The sequence below is a fragment of the Micromys minutus genome (genome assembly GCF_963924665.1).
Source record: "Micromys minutus genome assembly, chromosome: 2".
NCBI lineage: Eukaryota > Metazoa > Chordata > Mammalia > Rodentia > Muridae > Micromys > Micromys minutus.
The window spans coordinates 16221365-16236308 of NC_137971.1; the positions used below are offsets into that span (position 1 = coordinate 16221365).

General features: G+C 47.0%; 2 protein-coding genes across 3 annotated transcripts in view; one reads left to right on the forward strand and one right to left on the reverse strand.

Annotated features, from left to right (window-relative positions):
* Positions 1-3430, reverse strand: LOC308417006 (uncharacterized protein; the record flags this gene model as incomplete). The annotated part of the gene is made up of 6 exons (XM_080912095.1): positions 1-269; positions 646-742; positions 857-971; positions 1507-1589; positions 3102-3273; positions 3370-3430. 6 exons carry the CDS (start codon positions 3428-3430, stop codon positions 264-266), a joined length of 534 nt encoding a protein of 177 aa, XP_080768221.1. The 3' UTR covers positions 1-263.
* Positions 2839-14944, forward strand: part of SEC31B (SEC31 homolog B, COPII coat complex component) — a 25348-nt gene continuing 13242 nt past the window's right edge. Inside the window, exons 1-10 of one of the 2 annotated variants that reach the window (XM_080912214.1) lie at positions 2839-2944; positions 4741-4827; positions 5121-5244; positions 8961-9138; positions 9356-9451; positions 10324-10467; positions 10795-10937; positions 12242-12341; positions 12471-12632; positions 13167-13256. In XM_080912214.1, coding sequence (XP_080768340.1) covers positions 4749-4827; positions 5121-5244; positions 8961-9138; positions 9356-9451; positions 10324-10467; positions 10795-10937; positions 12242-12341; positions 12471-12632; positions 13167-13256 — 1116 coding nt within the window. In that variant the 5' untranslated portion in view covers positions 2839-2944; positions 4741-4748. Of the gene's footprint in view, positions 2945-4740; positions 4828-5120; positions 5245-8960; positions 9139-9355; positions 9452-10323; positions 10468-10794; positions 10938-12241; positions 12342-12470; positions 12633-13124; positions 13257-14944 lie in introns of those variants that run through there. The other variant, XM_080912215.1, reaches the window with a different exon arrangement.

Sequence of the window (14944 nt, forward strand, 5' to 3'; positions counted from 1 at the left end):
CTCAAAAACAACAAAAAACCCCAAAAGGATTAAAAGATGTAATGATCAGATTAAAATTTATAAGGAAGCGGCAACAGTCGTCAGGGTGATCTTGGAATAGTCACAAAGTAGCCACATTTGTCATCTTAAGCCATGAGGCTCATTGAGTAGAAGTGACCGGTGCAACCACTAAAAAGTCTCAGGTGTGTGAGCTTCAAGGCAATCCAAGCAGATATTTGTTAACCTTCAAGGAAAGGTAAGACTCGGAAGAAAACATTGGTGTCTCATTCCTGGAAACTCAAGCAGATAAAAAAAAAAATGGTGTAAGTATCATTTTTGGATTTTGTAAAGTGTGTTGGAGATCCAGAGTATGATCTGAGTACAATTCCTGTGACCCTGTGCGTAAGCACATCTGCAGCCTCAAGTGAGTCAACATGAACTCTGTTGTCTTACTACAGTCTTACTACTCTGTAGCTTTGGATGAGATTAAAAGTATACCATTCTCTTAAGTTAACCTCATTTCATTTGGAAACCTGACCCATCAGAAAATGTTTCTCCTGTACCAGCACAAATAAACCCATCAGACTTAGTCACTGTTTTATTGCTACAAAGAAAGACCATGACCCTAACAACCCTAAAATAATAGTTAATTGGGGGGGTGCTTACAGTTTCAAAAGCTTGGTCCATTATCAGCATGGTGGGGAACATGGCGGCCAGGTAGCAGGCATGCTGATGGAGAAGAAGTTGAGAGCTACATTCTGACCTGGGGAGTGGGGAACAAACGGATGAGAGTCTAACTGGGCCTGCCATGGGCTTTTGAAACCTCAAAATCCACCCTCATTGACGTATATCCTCCAACAAGGACATGCCTCCTTACCTTTCAGAGTTCCACTCCCTGGTGACCAAGCATTCAAATCCACGAGTCTTTGGGAGCCATTCTTGTTCAGACCACCACATCATACAACTTGGACGTGGGCTCCATGAGTGGTTGTCTGGGTGGTTAAAGAGTGCACAATTTAAAAGTGGAACTAAAAATGTTACTTTTTGAAGAATTGGGTTTGTTGGGGGCTCCTGAGATGGCTCAGTTGGTAAAGATACAAGCTTACAACCCAAGTTCAGTCTTTAGGCCCTACACCTTTGGAGGAGACAATCCATTACTACGAGATGTCCTCTGACCTTGCATATGTGCTATTTATATAGTGTGTGGGTGTGCATCCATACATGCACACAGTGTCATTTCAAGAAGTTCTTTTTACAAAGATGTACTCTTTAATCATCCTATTTTAAAATATTTATGTAAATTTATATGGCTGTGTGCCACCAGAAAATTATTTTGGATACTCTGGGACTACAGTTAGGCAGTTGAAAGTGGGTTCTGGGAATTGAACTTAGGACTTGAGTACAGATTTCTTTTGTGATACTCCATTAGTATGGTTGGTGCTTCTGCTTTATTCCCTAAATTTGGAGATATTGGTCAAGGTTAGAGTGTGTGTGTGTGAGGGGAAGAGAGTGACAGAAAGAGACAACCTTGAACTTTTAATCCTCTTGTCTCCACCTTCTGAGTACTGGGATCACAAGGTCGCCACCCACCATGACCGGTTTCTTTGGTGCTGGGAAATAAAGCCAGGGTTTCAAGCGTTAGGACTAGCACTCTATCAGCCAATCCACACCTCCAGCTCCAGTTCAGTCAGCCATGACCTTGTTTACTCCCTACTCCACCCCCACCATCAGCTCACCTGTTTCTGTGATAGGACATTTAAAAATATATATATTTAGTTGTAGCAAGAATGGTCCTGGCACAGATGGTGCCACACATGGGTTTCTATCTGATTTCAGAACTGCCCATCAGATAATGGGCACCCAGATTCAGAGGTGACTCAGGTAGGGCTCACCATACGATTCGTGCATCAAGTGGAACTTTTAAATCAATTTGGGGATCTTCACCTGCCACAATTCCCTCAGTTGAAGAGCATCTGAGATATGTTCAGGTTTCTACTGGGTCTCCCTGGCTCTCCAGCCCCTTGAATCCTTTCCTTCTCCAACCAGGAGAGCCAGGACAGCTCTCCCTCAATCACCAGTGTTAACCCAGGCTTTTCCCCCTGATCCCTGGGCTACTCTATTCCTCTTGTAATTGGGTCCCCGCCTTCCGCCCTTCTCTCTCCAAAGGGATCCATACTGCCAGATACAAAATACAGTTGCCACTAGTGCCTCTGACTCCAATTCTTCAGTAATTCCCTGTTAACCGCAGAATTAATTGGTATTCCACAATTTATCCATCGGCACTTGTTCTTGCCCAGTCTTTTTGATTTACCGTGTAGAAAATGCCAGCCCGCCCGTTAGCCGCTTCCGCCCCCCTTTTGCTGAAATATCACCTAGTGTTCTTTCAGCTGCAAGGAGTAATGCCCATGTCATGTGCCTGAAATCTTCCATGAAGTTCCTGGTCCACAATCATCTCTTTTTCCACACACAGCCCTTAATCAGTTTATGGACACCCTCTACTAGTGGGCTTCAGTGTGCGCCACCACTACCGCCTCGATTGCTTTTTAGCTAAATAAATCACACTGAGAGTTCATAGACTAAGGGTAGGGGCTTCCCTCGCTTTAATAACTGCACAATAAATTGAATTAGTGCTTTCCCTTTCCATACGCAGGCTATCCGTGGAGCCCGGCTCAAATAGAATAGACTAGAATGTACTGGTCTTCAGCGCTAGAACTATGCAATCACAGAGCAAGTGAGGCAGGCCCTGCTGGGAAACCTCTCTCTGCACTGTCGGTGCGGATTAGTGTTGCGGAGATCGGCTAAACGAACAGAGGGAGCGAGCGGCTCGCCAGCTGTGGCCAGAGCAAATTGACTTTTGGCCCTCGGCAGCCGCCGTCCGCAGTGCGGTGCGCCCCTGAAGCCCTTGGCTGGGACAGGACCGGCTCCGGTGGTCGCCGGTGACCCCTGACCCGGGCGCTCGGTACAGGTGGGTTCCCCTCGCGGGTCTGGGGGCCCGGAGCACCGCTCTTCCCGCGGGAGGGCGCCGGGGAGCTCGCCGAGACCCCCCCCGGGGGGCGCCGCTCTTCTAGCGCACCCGTAAGAATCCCCCCCCCAGCAGGACCCGGTCCCGCTCCCCCTGCCACCTCGGGTCCCCAGTCTCGCCGAGGTCCAGCACCGCTGCGTGCGCCTCCTCCTCTTCCTCAGGCTTTGACTTGACCCGGCCAGGAGCCCGCACCCAGGCACGGTGCCCTGGCCATTTGTATCTGACCGCCAAGTGCCTTGTATGGCAGTCGGCGGCCGAGAAGCTGTGTTGACCTTCTCCCTAAGGACTGGACTGCCAAGGGTAGTCCCCCCAGATCGTGGTTCCCCGACCCCATCAGCCCTTCACTGCCCTGGCTGTTCTGACACTACCGGGGGCTTTTCTAATAAACTGATGCCTCAGAGCAAAGTGGATGAAAAGCGCGTTTTCCATCGCTTCTGTCAGTGGTTTAAGCACGTCCTGAAAGTTTCGCTTAAATTAATATAATGGTCAAAAGCACGGGGTTTACATTGCGGTGTAGCCGGCTGTTTTCTATGTAAGACGGAGTAACACTTTATAATAGAACCCTTGAGGGGGATAGTTAGGAGTTGCACCTGTCAGATGTGTTGTTGCTGGTCGCTGCGCTTCTGTACAGGTTGGATCTCACCAGCAGGTGGCACTGGTGACAGAATAGTGTAGTTCGGTGGTCACAGCTGAGCTTCATGAGTTTAGAAGCTCCCAGAAAAAGCTTAACTGACAGCTCCAAGCTTTCTTCGAGCTGGAAAGAACAGTAGAGATTAAATAACATTAACCTGTTTTTATAGATGAGACTAACCTAACTGGCTTGCTGAAGCAGGTCACAATAGGTCCTAAGTTCCCTCCTTTACCTTTCTGCCTTTTCTCTAGCCTTTGAGGATGAGATACTGGATATACATTAGAAGTGGAAATCAGAGTTAAAGTGAATGCGGTGTGGAGGTTTCACAGCTGCAATAAAGGATTGTTCTCGGTTACATAGCAAGTTTGAGGCCAGTCTGAGCTACATGAGACCATGCTTCCCCTTCCCCCCAAAGGAAAAGGTCTGAAAAGATGGCACTGTTGGGAAGAGCACTGGCTGGTTTCCGAGTACACATTGTAGCTCACAACTGTCTGTAGCTCCAGTTACAGGGGCTCCCACACACTCTTCTAGCCTCTGAAGGCATTAGGTACCTGTGTGGTAAACAGACGTGCAGGCAAGCAACACACACATATCTGTGAATATTATAAATATAAATATATTGAGATAAAGTCTTACTAGGTAGTCCAGCCCAGGCTTGCCTGAACTCAGGATCCTAATGCCTCAGGGATTGTAGATGTACATCACAAGTAGAAATATTTAATTGTCAATTTCGCTTGGGAATTGGTGCTCAGAGGACAGATGTTGTCAGTGACATAAATACAGGGTTCCCTGGCACATATACAATATTTAAAACCAAGGAAATCAGGCAAGGTCACTGAGAAATCATCTCATTTGATGGTTAGTATTATTAGTAACTAATGTGATTAAATACCTTGGGAGTTTAGATGATCAATTTTAGTGGTTGTGTAAGTGTACTGTCAGATGAGCTTGTTTTTCTCACTCTGTATTTTGCTGGAATACTTCATTTTGTGGAGAAGAGAGACAATCTCCTGTGTCCACAGATGTTCCATAGATCTCTAGCCCTAAGACTTTTTAAATTTTTATTTTTAGTGGGCTAAAGGTCATATATGTTTTCCAAAACCTACAGGGCAGAACATGAAGTTGAAAGAACTTGAGAAGCCATCTGTCCAAACATGGAGCCCTGCCAGGCAGTACCCCGTGTATCTGGCCACAGGTAAGCTGACACTGTGGACCAGGAGCTACTGGAAGTCATATGTCAAAGGAAAACTCAGAATCTAGAACTCCTTAATGACCATGAGAGACAGCTGTAGGATTATGTCAGGTTGGGTCCTTGGTGACAGCTTTGGACTAGGGCTTCAGGGTGACACCCCATGCTTTCCTTGTGGTGACCCAGAGAAAGGATGCTCCTGACTCTCTTCTGTTTCCTCTCCACTCCCTATTAATACCCCAAATCGCGCTTATATTGTTGTTCATTGGCTGCCTCTTCTTTTCTTTTCTTGGGACTAGGAACATCTGCTCAGCAACTAGATGCCTCCTTTAGCACAAATGCCACCCTGGAAATATTTGAGGTTGATTTCAGGGACCCTTCTCTGGACTTGAAACACAAAGGAACTCTTTCTGTCTCAAGCAGGTAATATGTTGGGTCTTTGAGTAGGTATTCAGGTCAGACACTGATGAATATACTAATAGAGGGTTCTGGGGGTGGTGTGCACAATTTGGGGGTCATGTCGTAGTGAGTATGGGGGACAGTTGTTATGTGATGTTTCAGAGGAGCTATTTTTGTCAAAGGGCTTTGAAAACCAATCACTTTCACTTACTAGGCAGCAACAACAGCAGTATCAGGCAGCGTGCAGGTGACAGAGCTGCCTTGCACAAACCAGGCCCACGTGTACCAGGTCTCTCTTTGAACCCACGGATGTTGACTCCTTCCTCCCTTGGCTTTTGTTAAGACAGCAACCTTACACAATATCACACTCTTCTGCCAACAAGGAGGATGACGAATGAGCTCTCCTCATTGGCTCTTAGGTGCTGATTGGGTGTCATGGATTTCATGGCTCTGGCAAGCTGGATGGTTGCCTACAAACGTCTACAAGAAGTCTTTGTGGAGCTTGGGAGGAGGGCACTATCATTGGGACCCTGCGGATTTTACTCAGTTCTCAGAATAAGCCTAAATTATAAGTGCCATTATTTTCATTTTACATGGATGAAGGAACTAAGAAGCTAGACTTGGGATGGAAGTATGTTCCTATCTGAGTGCTAAAAGTCAACATCTTCCTGTTATGTCACAGCTTTTGTTTTTAGACAAGGTCTCGCAGGGGCTGGCTTTGAACTCACTGTCCTCCTGAGTAGCTGGTGCAGATGTGTCACTGTACCTGGCTCTCTATTTTTTTTTAAGGGCTTTGTGAAGATGGCATCTACAGCCTGATACAATAGTCAGTAGGTTTTTGTACCTATCAGATAAAAGTGTGAATATCTATTATAGTCCACTTTATATCTAATATAAGTAACATACATATATTACCCTACTACTGTAAGATATCTATACAAAATCAGTAGTATTGAAAATCAGTACTTCTCCAGATCTGAGTGTCTGAAGAACCTCCCTATCCTGGAACAACCTAGGAGAAAGTGGGTGATTTATCTGCTCTTGAACCTTTACCTAAGTTCTCTGGATACTTGGAGAATACAGTTGGCCTCTCTTTGAGTGCTAAAGGCCAATAAACACCAAACTGAAAAGAGAGTTATTCTATGTGCTTCTCTTAGTGGGTCTGACCTCAAGATCTGCCTTCCTAATAGCTGCATCAAAATCATGTAGTAGAGATCGTGGTCTTGATTCTTTCATAAATCCAGGTTCAAACCTCAGCTCTGCTATTTACTGTCTTGGGCATAGAATCCAACTTTTCTGACTATGCTCTCCACTGTTAACTCAGGCTATAAAGCAGAAACAGAGTAATGCCTGTGCACGCCAGGCATTCAGAGGAGTTCGTTGCTCTCCGATGGCCCCGTCCAGCCCATTGCCACCCTCCAGCTGAGGTCTGCTCTCTCCACACTGCTTCTTAAGGAGACTGGGTTCTCCCGGTTCTTTTGCCCCAGATTTGGAAAAACTCTTTTTCTCTTTAGTTAATTGTCATGAGGTTGGGAGTTTTAAAAAGGAGCTCGGTTAAAGGGAAGCAAAGTCTAGAATGAGGAAGTGAGATTGGGGAGGTTGTACAGCAGATGTGTCTTTTATCTTCTTCAACCTTTAAAAAAGATTTAGTTTTAGTTATGCATCTGTGTCTGTGTGTGGGTGCGTACACATGAGTGCTTGGTGGTACTTAAAAGTCCAGAAGCATTGGATCCCCTGGCTGGAGTTACAGGCAGGGGACCTGAACACCAGTCTCTTGCAAGAGCAGTCCACGCTCTTAACCACGGAGCCATCTCTTCAGTCCTTAGCTTCATTTTCCAAATTTCCAACTTATAGGAAGTACGGCAGTCATAACAAGCAGTCACGTAACTCACTTGAGGCCACAGTGTAACAGTCTCCTTCTGTGATTAACTGGCCATGTGTCCCTGGTCTCTCAGGTGTTCCCTAGCACATTCTCTCCAGGTTGGCTTCACCTCGATAACAGGGTAAACAACAGAAATATACTTGCTGCGAGGGTAAAGAACCAATTGTCCTCTCTATATTCTGCCTCTCTGAGGTAACTCCCCTCTTCTCCTACCATACTGTGATTTCTTCCTGAGGGTTCAGGTCCCTTTACTTTTGTCTAAATGCCCTGTGCTCTGACCTCAGTGAAGCCTCTGCCGCCTCCCATCTCTGGTTCCTGTGTGACCCGCGTCTTCCCCCTCCCTGTAGCTGTTTACCTATAGACTCCTAGTTCCTGGATGACCCCAGGACCCTCTTGAGTCTGTTTGGACTTTTTCTTCTGCCCCATGGAGATGGTGCCACTTTAGAAAGCTGCTCACTGTCCGGTGGTAGCCCCAGGATCGCTTAAGTTGTGTCAGCTTCCCATTCTTCAGATGCGGTCCTACCTGGATTGCTGCTCAACTTCACGCTCTTGGCAGGCTGGCTCTGCTCAGATGCCAGGTAAACAAACTGTTGCTCTGTCAATCCCTGCTCACTCAGTTCCCTCGCTTGTGAACACGTGGGAATGTTTTGTCACATCTAGGGATCTTGTGACATTTGATGTGACACCTTCTCTCCTAGTTAGCCACAGTGAAAGTGAGACAGGACCGCCACCCCGCAACACTCTTAAGTCTTATGGATTTCAGATGTTTGTCCATGGAGCTTTGTGTGAAACCCCAGGTCTTTGTTGTGTGTGTGTGTGTGTGTGTGTGTGTGTGTGTGTGTGTGTGTGTGCATGCGTGCAAAACACTGGCACTTTTGTTTGTTTGTTTAGAGATATTCTCAGAAAGCCAGGAAAGTGTTTCCCTAGTTGGGTATTTATTATTTTGTGCCTCTGTTTCTCAAAGCTTGATCCATTGCAACTGCATGTTCAATCGAGTGGGCCAACACACCGGAAAGGCAGGGTGAAGAGAGGTCGTAAGGCTTTCTCACTTTGAGTTTGAGATGGGACAACAGTTGTTCGAGGGAGCTGATTCTGACCCGTATGGGATAGGCTCAGGCATGAAATGAGCTGGGCACTAAACCTAGACTGCATTCCCTTGTGAACTTGAACTGATACAGACAGCAGCTATGTGAACAGAAGCTTCCTAACTTCTCCAAGCTCACTTTCCCTACGTGAAATTGGAATGCTAGAACTTCTTCATAGAGCTGCTAAATATTAAACTAGTGAACACTTGTAAAACACTTAAAATCCTGTCTATTAAGTGATAAGTTGTCAATAAATGAGACTGACTTTTTTTTTTTTTTTTTTTTTTGAGATTAGGTTTCACATAGCTCGAGCTGGCCTCAAGCTTGCTTAAGTACAGGATCCTGAATCCCTGATTCTCCTGCCTCTAATTCCCAATTACTGGGATCACAGGCAGGAGCCACCGTGCCGGCCAGGGTGTATTACACGCATATTTGAGCAGTGAGGGCCATTCGAGGTAGTCTGTTTGCAGCAGTTATCCGTTTCTATGAAGTTCAATTTTAACTTTAAAACAAAGCAAAAAACCAACACTCCCATATAACCCAGACAGTGGCTTTCTGGATCCTAACATAGACGAAGCTTTTTTTCTCTCTAAAAAAGGGCAAGAGTAGGCAGAGGAGACCTCCCTTCTGGGTCTGGAGAAAGAGGAAGACAGATGAGGAGGCACAGGCTTGGGCTGGGGAAGTCTGCACAATAGAGGTTGGCAAAGATGTCAGTGCCCTGCATGCTGACATGTACCTGAGTTGGTACCGATACAGATTCTTTTCCTTTGTAGGTTTCACAAGCTAATCTGGGGAAGCTTTGGCAGTGGGGTTATTGCTGGCGGAGGAGACAGTGGAATGCTTACTCTATACAACGTCACCCACATCCTTTCTTCAGGAAAGGAGCCCTTGATAGCCCAGAAACAGAAGCACACAGGAGCTGTCAGAGCCTTGGACTTTAACCCTTTCCAGGTACTGTCATAGTTGATCAGACCTAGACAAGGCATGACAGTGCATGTCTGGACGGAAGCGTTCTCTGTGGCCTCCAGGCTGGAGCTCTAAATTGTAGAAAGGCTCTAGATGTCCCAAAGCTTGGTTCCCTCCTTCTTTGTTTCTGAAGTGTGTGTGTGTGTGTGTGTGTGTGTGTGTGTGGTGGGGGGGTCTTTAGAAACACCTTTTATTCACACAGGGCAATCTCCTGGCCTCAGGAGCCAGTGATTCTGAAATTTTCATTTGGGATTTGAACCACCTGACTGTTCCAATGACACCTGGATCCAAGTCACAGGTGAGGCGCTCCCTCTTCCTTCTGATCTGGGGCTGCCTCTTAGGGCGGACAGCCAAGTTTTCCCTGGTAGACTTCTGGAGCCAGCACAGTAACAGGGATTTCAAGCTTTACCACTGGGGGGCAATAAAACTCCACAGACAGACAGGCTACTGGCCACCTAAAGGGGGCTGAGGGGGCATACAGAGCAGTAGGTTCATGGTGGTCCAAGAATTCCCAGAAGGAAGTGAAGGGCAGTGGGATCAGAAGACACCAAGAGAGGCAAGGGGTGATTTTTATCATAGTTGTGGGGAGAGGGCTGGCTAGGCCCTGCACTCTACAGAGAAGGATCAAGAGTGTAACCCAGGACACACCACCTTTTGGGGGGGGGGACAGCCTTATCTCTACGTGTGGCTCTCATGTCTGGTGTACCTCTGGGTGTGCCTCCTTTGTCATTCTGTAGCTTGGATTATCTTTTTGTTTTTCTCTGTCTTGTACTTTATCATGAAGCAAATGTGGGTTGGCTGGCATTTGATACCCTGGAAGTCACGCTGTTCTTTCTGCCTCCTTCTCTCAGGGGCTCTTTGTACCTGCTTCCTCTCTCAGATGTCTCCTCCTCTCCTAGAGAGCCGGGTTACTTTTCAACCTTGACTCTACCATCTTAAGAGAACTCTGGCTTAGAGCTAAAGCCAGGAGTACCAGCTGCTCCCTCCCACTTCCATACCATACCTTAAGCATCTTTCTTGGAAAATGCAGCAGCCCCAGTTTCTGAGGCTGTTAGTGGGAAGAACCTTTTGCCTCCTTTCAGCTTCCTGTGGGCTGTTGGGAGGAGCAAAATGGTACCTGTCATTTAATTCAGGGGATAGCAGGTTGTCTCTTTCACCGCCTTACTTCAGAAACTCCTAGAAGACATTAAAGCATTGTCTTGGAACCGCCAAGTCCAGCACATTCTGTCTTCAGCTCACCCCAGTGGCAAGGCAGTTGTGTGGGATCTCAGGAAGAACGAGCCCATCATCAAAGTCAGCGACCACAGCAGCAGGGTGAGTAGTGGCCAGAACATGGGCCTGCACTCGGGCTTCCCTCGCACCAAACAGTGGTGAGCTGCTCTTATTCGGGATGGGATCCGATGGGATCCATTTCCAAGTGTGGACTCAGCCCCATAGCAGAGTTCTTATTAACAGTGAATGCTTGGGAAGCTAACCAGCTGACCCGGATTCTTGTCACATTCCTTGTTTGCATGGTTGTCACTTATTGCTGAGGAGACACTGGGTACCTCTCAGCAATTAGTCTCATTCCGACTGGGCAGAACAGGTTTATAATCTGAGGGGTTAGGTTATATCACCCACTGGGGTCGTGTTTGTTCACAGATGAACTGCTCAGGCCTGGCCTGGAACCCAGACATAGCCACTCAGTTAGTGCTGTGCTCAGAAGATGACCGGCTCCCAGTGATTCAGTTGTGGGACCTGCGCTTCGCTTCCTCACCCCTGAAGGTGTTGGAGAGCCATAGCAGGTAGCATCTCAAACCCTGTTTACATATGCGGGCCTCGTTTTAGCCACTAGCATCCTCCATGGCTCCAAAGACATTGCAGAGAACACTGGTGTATCTCTGAGAGGAGTTCCTTTAAAACCTGTGCTCGTGGGGAAGAGCTGGGATTCCATAGCTTCCAGGGATGGGTCACGAGAACTATTTGGGCCAGCTGATGCTTTTGTTAGTTTCTATCACTATAATAACTACCCAAGGTAATTAACTTCTAAAGAAAAAGCTTTGTTCTCTGCTCATGATTGATTAGTGTCCTTACTTTGGGGACTTTGATGTGGCAGCAAATTATGGCAGGAGTGTGTAGAGAGAAAAGCCATTCACAGCAAAGCCAGGGAGCAAAAGAGAAGCAGGAAGAGGTCAGGGTCCCAGCATCTCCTTCAGAGCCTTCTTTCAGAGACCCACGGACCTCTAACTGCTGTATCTGTCCTGTCACTAGGAGGGTCCTAGGTCCTGCTCTGAGAACAGTGTTCATGTCTCTTAAGTGGAGAGTCTCCTTCAAGAACTCCTAATAAATAAAAGTAACTTGGTTCCTATCTCTTCAGGAAGACCTGCCCCAGAAGCTGTAGTTCTTGGGCCCAACCAGAGGAGGCAGATCCACAGTGTATTTGAATCAGGGGGTCATTTTGTTCTCTCTCTCTCTCTCTCTCTCTCTCTCTCTCCCTTTCTCCCTCCCTCCCTCCCTCCCTCCCTCTCTCCCTCTCTCCTTCCGTCCCTGAGTGTGTGTGTTTGTTCCTTAGGAGATGTCTACATGTTTGAGACAGTTTCATTGATGACTCTTAGGCTCTCCAATTAGGAATGGCTCCTTAGCCACTGAACCCCAGAGATCCTCATGATGCTGACTCCAGAATTATATATACTGCCTTGCCATGTTCATGGTGCTAGGGACCCATCTCAAGTTCTCATGCCTGAATGGAAAGTACCAGCTGAAGTGTCTCCCCAGTCCCCTCCTTCAGGACTTTTGAGAGTTGGATCTTTACTAGGGGGCTAAAAGCATCCTAGAAATGGATGTTTGTGTGGTTCCTACTAATTCACGCTCTGCTCTTCGTCACTGAGAGTCAGCAGGGTGGTGCAGTGCATAGCGCCCAGGCTGTGTTGTGGACTTTGGCTAGGCCACTGTCTCACAGATGCTCCCATTCCAAAGCTTTTGTTTTCCTCTTTGAAAAATTAAGTTAGATCATCCATTTTGTAGAGCAGAGCCATATCTAAGACATAAAAGGTTCCCACTCAGGGCTGGCACTCCACAAACACTGGCTCCTCTTTGTTTTCATGTTTAGGGGCATCTTGTCAGTGTCATGGAGTCAGGCTGATGCTGACCTGCTGCTTAGCAGTGCCAAAGACAACCAGATTTTTTGCTGGAACCTGTCAAGCAGTGAGGTAGGCCGGTCCTGCTATGGGCGTGCTGTAATGGAGGTCTGCCTGCAGGGGAATCCCGGCTACACAATTGTAAGTTGTAAGTTCGGTGTTTCCTGAACTCTTGCTCATGGTTGTGCTCTCTTGTGGCAGGTGGCCTACAAGCTGCCCACACAGAGCAGCTGGTGCTTTGACGTTCAGTGGTGCCCTCAGAATCCTCCTGTGTTCTCTGCTGTCTCCTTCGACGGCTGGATCAGTTTGTACTCTGTGATGGGTAGGAGCTGGGAAGCCCAGCACATGAGGCAGGCTGACAAGGTTTGAAGGGCTTGGTAGAGAGTGCTGGAGGGAGGAGCTTTCTGTGTTTTAGGGATGAGAGGTCGCATAGCTTGGGAAGAAATGGGAGCTCTTGAAGAGAGGGAGGCCAGGCTATGGGTTTTAGAGGGCCATATCTCATCTTAGATCTTGACTTCTTTGGAGGAAGCATCTTACTTCTTGTTATTCATGCTGAACGTCTACTTTGGGTCTGTCATCTCCTAGTATGGGCTGGAGTAGCTTGCTCTTCACTGTGTATCTACCTTGTGTCACACTCCAGTGCAGACTTTAAATATCGCTGTCCAAGAGGCCCAGACACCTGAGTCTCCCTCCCATCCACTTTCAGTCCCAGCCCCATCTCCTGGACTATGGGAGTTTGCCCCTTCTAGGTCAATGGGGCATCACAAGGACTCATCTCAAAACTGAGTTTGTACAAAGAGTTTCTCGCTGAGATGTCTCTCAATACTGGTTGACACAGATGGCCTTTCCCTCTAGATTTCCTCTTCCTTTAGCAAAGCCAGCCTCTCACCACTGCAGGTGCCTGAGGAGGTGGCCCAAGCATCATTAATTCCTCCCTTGAAGAAGCCTCCCAGGTGGATGAGAAGGCCGGCAGGCGTTTCATTTGCTGTAAGTGTTAGCAGTGTGTGCTGTGTTTGTGTGTAGTGCCTCTCCTGTGCCTAGCAAGGAGCTACATTCAGGTGGTTTGTCCCCAGTGCCCGCTCAGACCAGGTTCCACCCTGCCTCTCAAGCAGATGCAAAATGCACCTTCTCCATTTACCTGTTTTAGACCTGCTTAGATAAAGAACCTGAGATTCTTCCCACAGTTTCTATGACTGAGATGTCTGGACTGGTGGCAAGGAATACAGGAAGGAAAGAAACACACACAGATTTTTTCCTGCCCTCTGTCTACTCAAAGTGTTTGAGCTTCCCCTACCATATAGACCTAAGGCTAAACATACACGGGGCTCCGTTTACCTTCCTAGTGAATTTTCCCTTCTCAATCTCAGAAGTCCCTTGTATTCCAGTTACATGTGACTCATTTCATTTCTACCCCATGAACAACTCCTCATCTCTCTTGTATCTTATCCGTCAGCTTCTCCCATCTCCACTAAATCCCGTGGTGGACTTTGAGGACCTTCTCCTTAAATATCACCACCTTCTCCTCAATGACTGTCCTTAATCCCAGTTAACATTAGCTCCATTCTATTGAGATTTGTATTCCTGTAATTCTGTATTATATTTTATATGACATATATCATACACAATGTATCATATGTGTCTGGAGGCCCTAGTAATAGATTCTGTAAGGCTAGGTACTGCCTTGCTGATTTTTATACCCCCAGAGGAGTGTTCTTCAAACTCCAGTGTGAATAAAGGTCACTTGAGGACCTTACTAAAACTCAGGTTCTGGTTCAGCAGCTCTGATGTAGATTTCCAATCTTCCAGCTTCCAGATGCTGTCTTTGCTGCTAGTGTGAGGACCAATGCTTTGAGGAGCAAAAAGGTCCTGAAGTGCCTAACACAATGCTTTAGCTACCAGATTTGATTAGGAAAAGGATGTATAAGAGGAGACGTTCTCAGGGTTAGAGTCTGTGGTTGTATTACAAAGACATGACTAGCTCAAGAGGGAATGCCTTTATAAAATACCAGGAGTGAGCGCTGCAGGTGTAGCTCAAGAGAGGGCTTGCTCAGCATGCCATCCTGGACCGAAATGCCCAAGCACTAACACGACCACCACCAGAAATGGCCGGAGCACTGAAGTGAAGCATTCTTGCCGCAGCTCTGCTGTTAGTTAGGTGACTCTGGAGAAGTCATTTATCCCCTCAGGACTTTAGTATCTCGTCTGCTGTAAGACAGTGGTAGGAGGGCCAGCACAGCATGCTTTAACACCGCCAAATGTTAATTCATAATTTAAGTGGTTTTGTTGAGCGCGAGCCGGCACTCTAACATTTGTTCTGTAAGTGATATGACCCTGACTGGAAAATTTACTAAGGAAGTGGGGTTTAGGAAGGGAAATAAAGACTAGTTAGGGACTGGAGCAGCGTGCCAGCCATGGTAACACACTGGACTAACTTGAGGGTTTCAAAATGACTGATGCTACCCTCACCCAGCTTCTGGTATTATTGTCTGGGGTGTGGCCTGGTGACTAGAGAGCTTTCCAGGACTTATACTGTGTGCCCGTGTGGAAAATGGTCAGAGAAAGGATTTCTAAACTTTGAATTTTGTGCCATGTGCTTGATGTAAAGCCTCAGATTTGTCTGCCTGCCTCCAGCATAGTATTGTGGTAGGTAACAGCACAGAGGGACAGTGATCTGG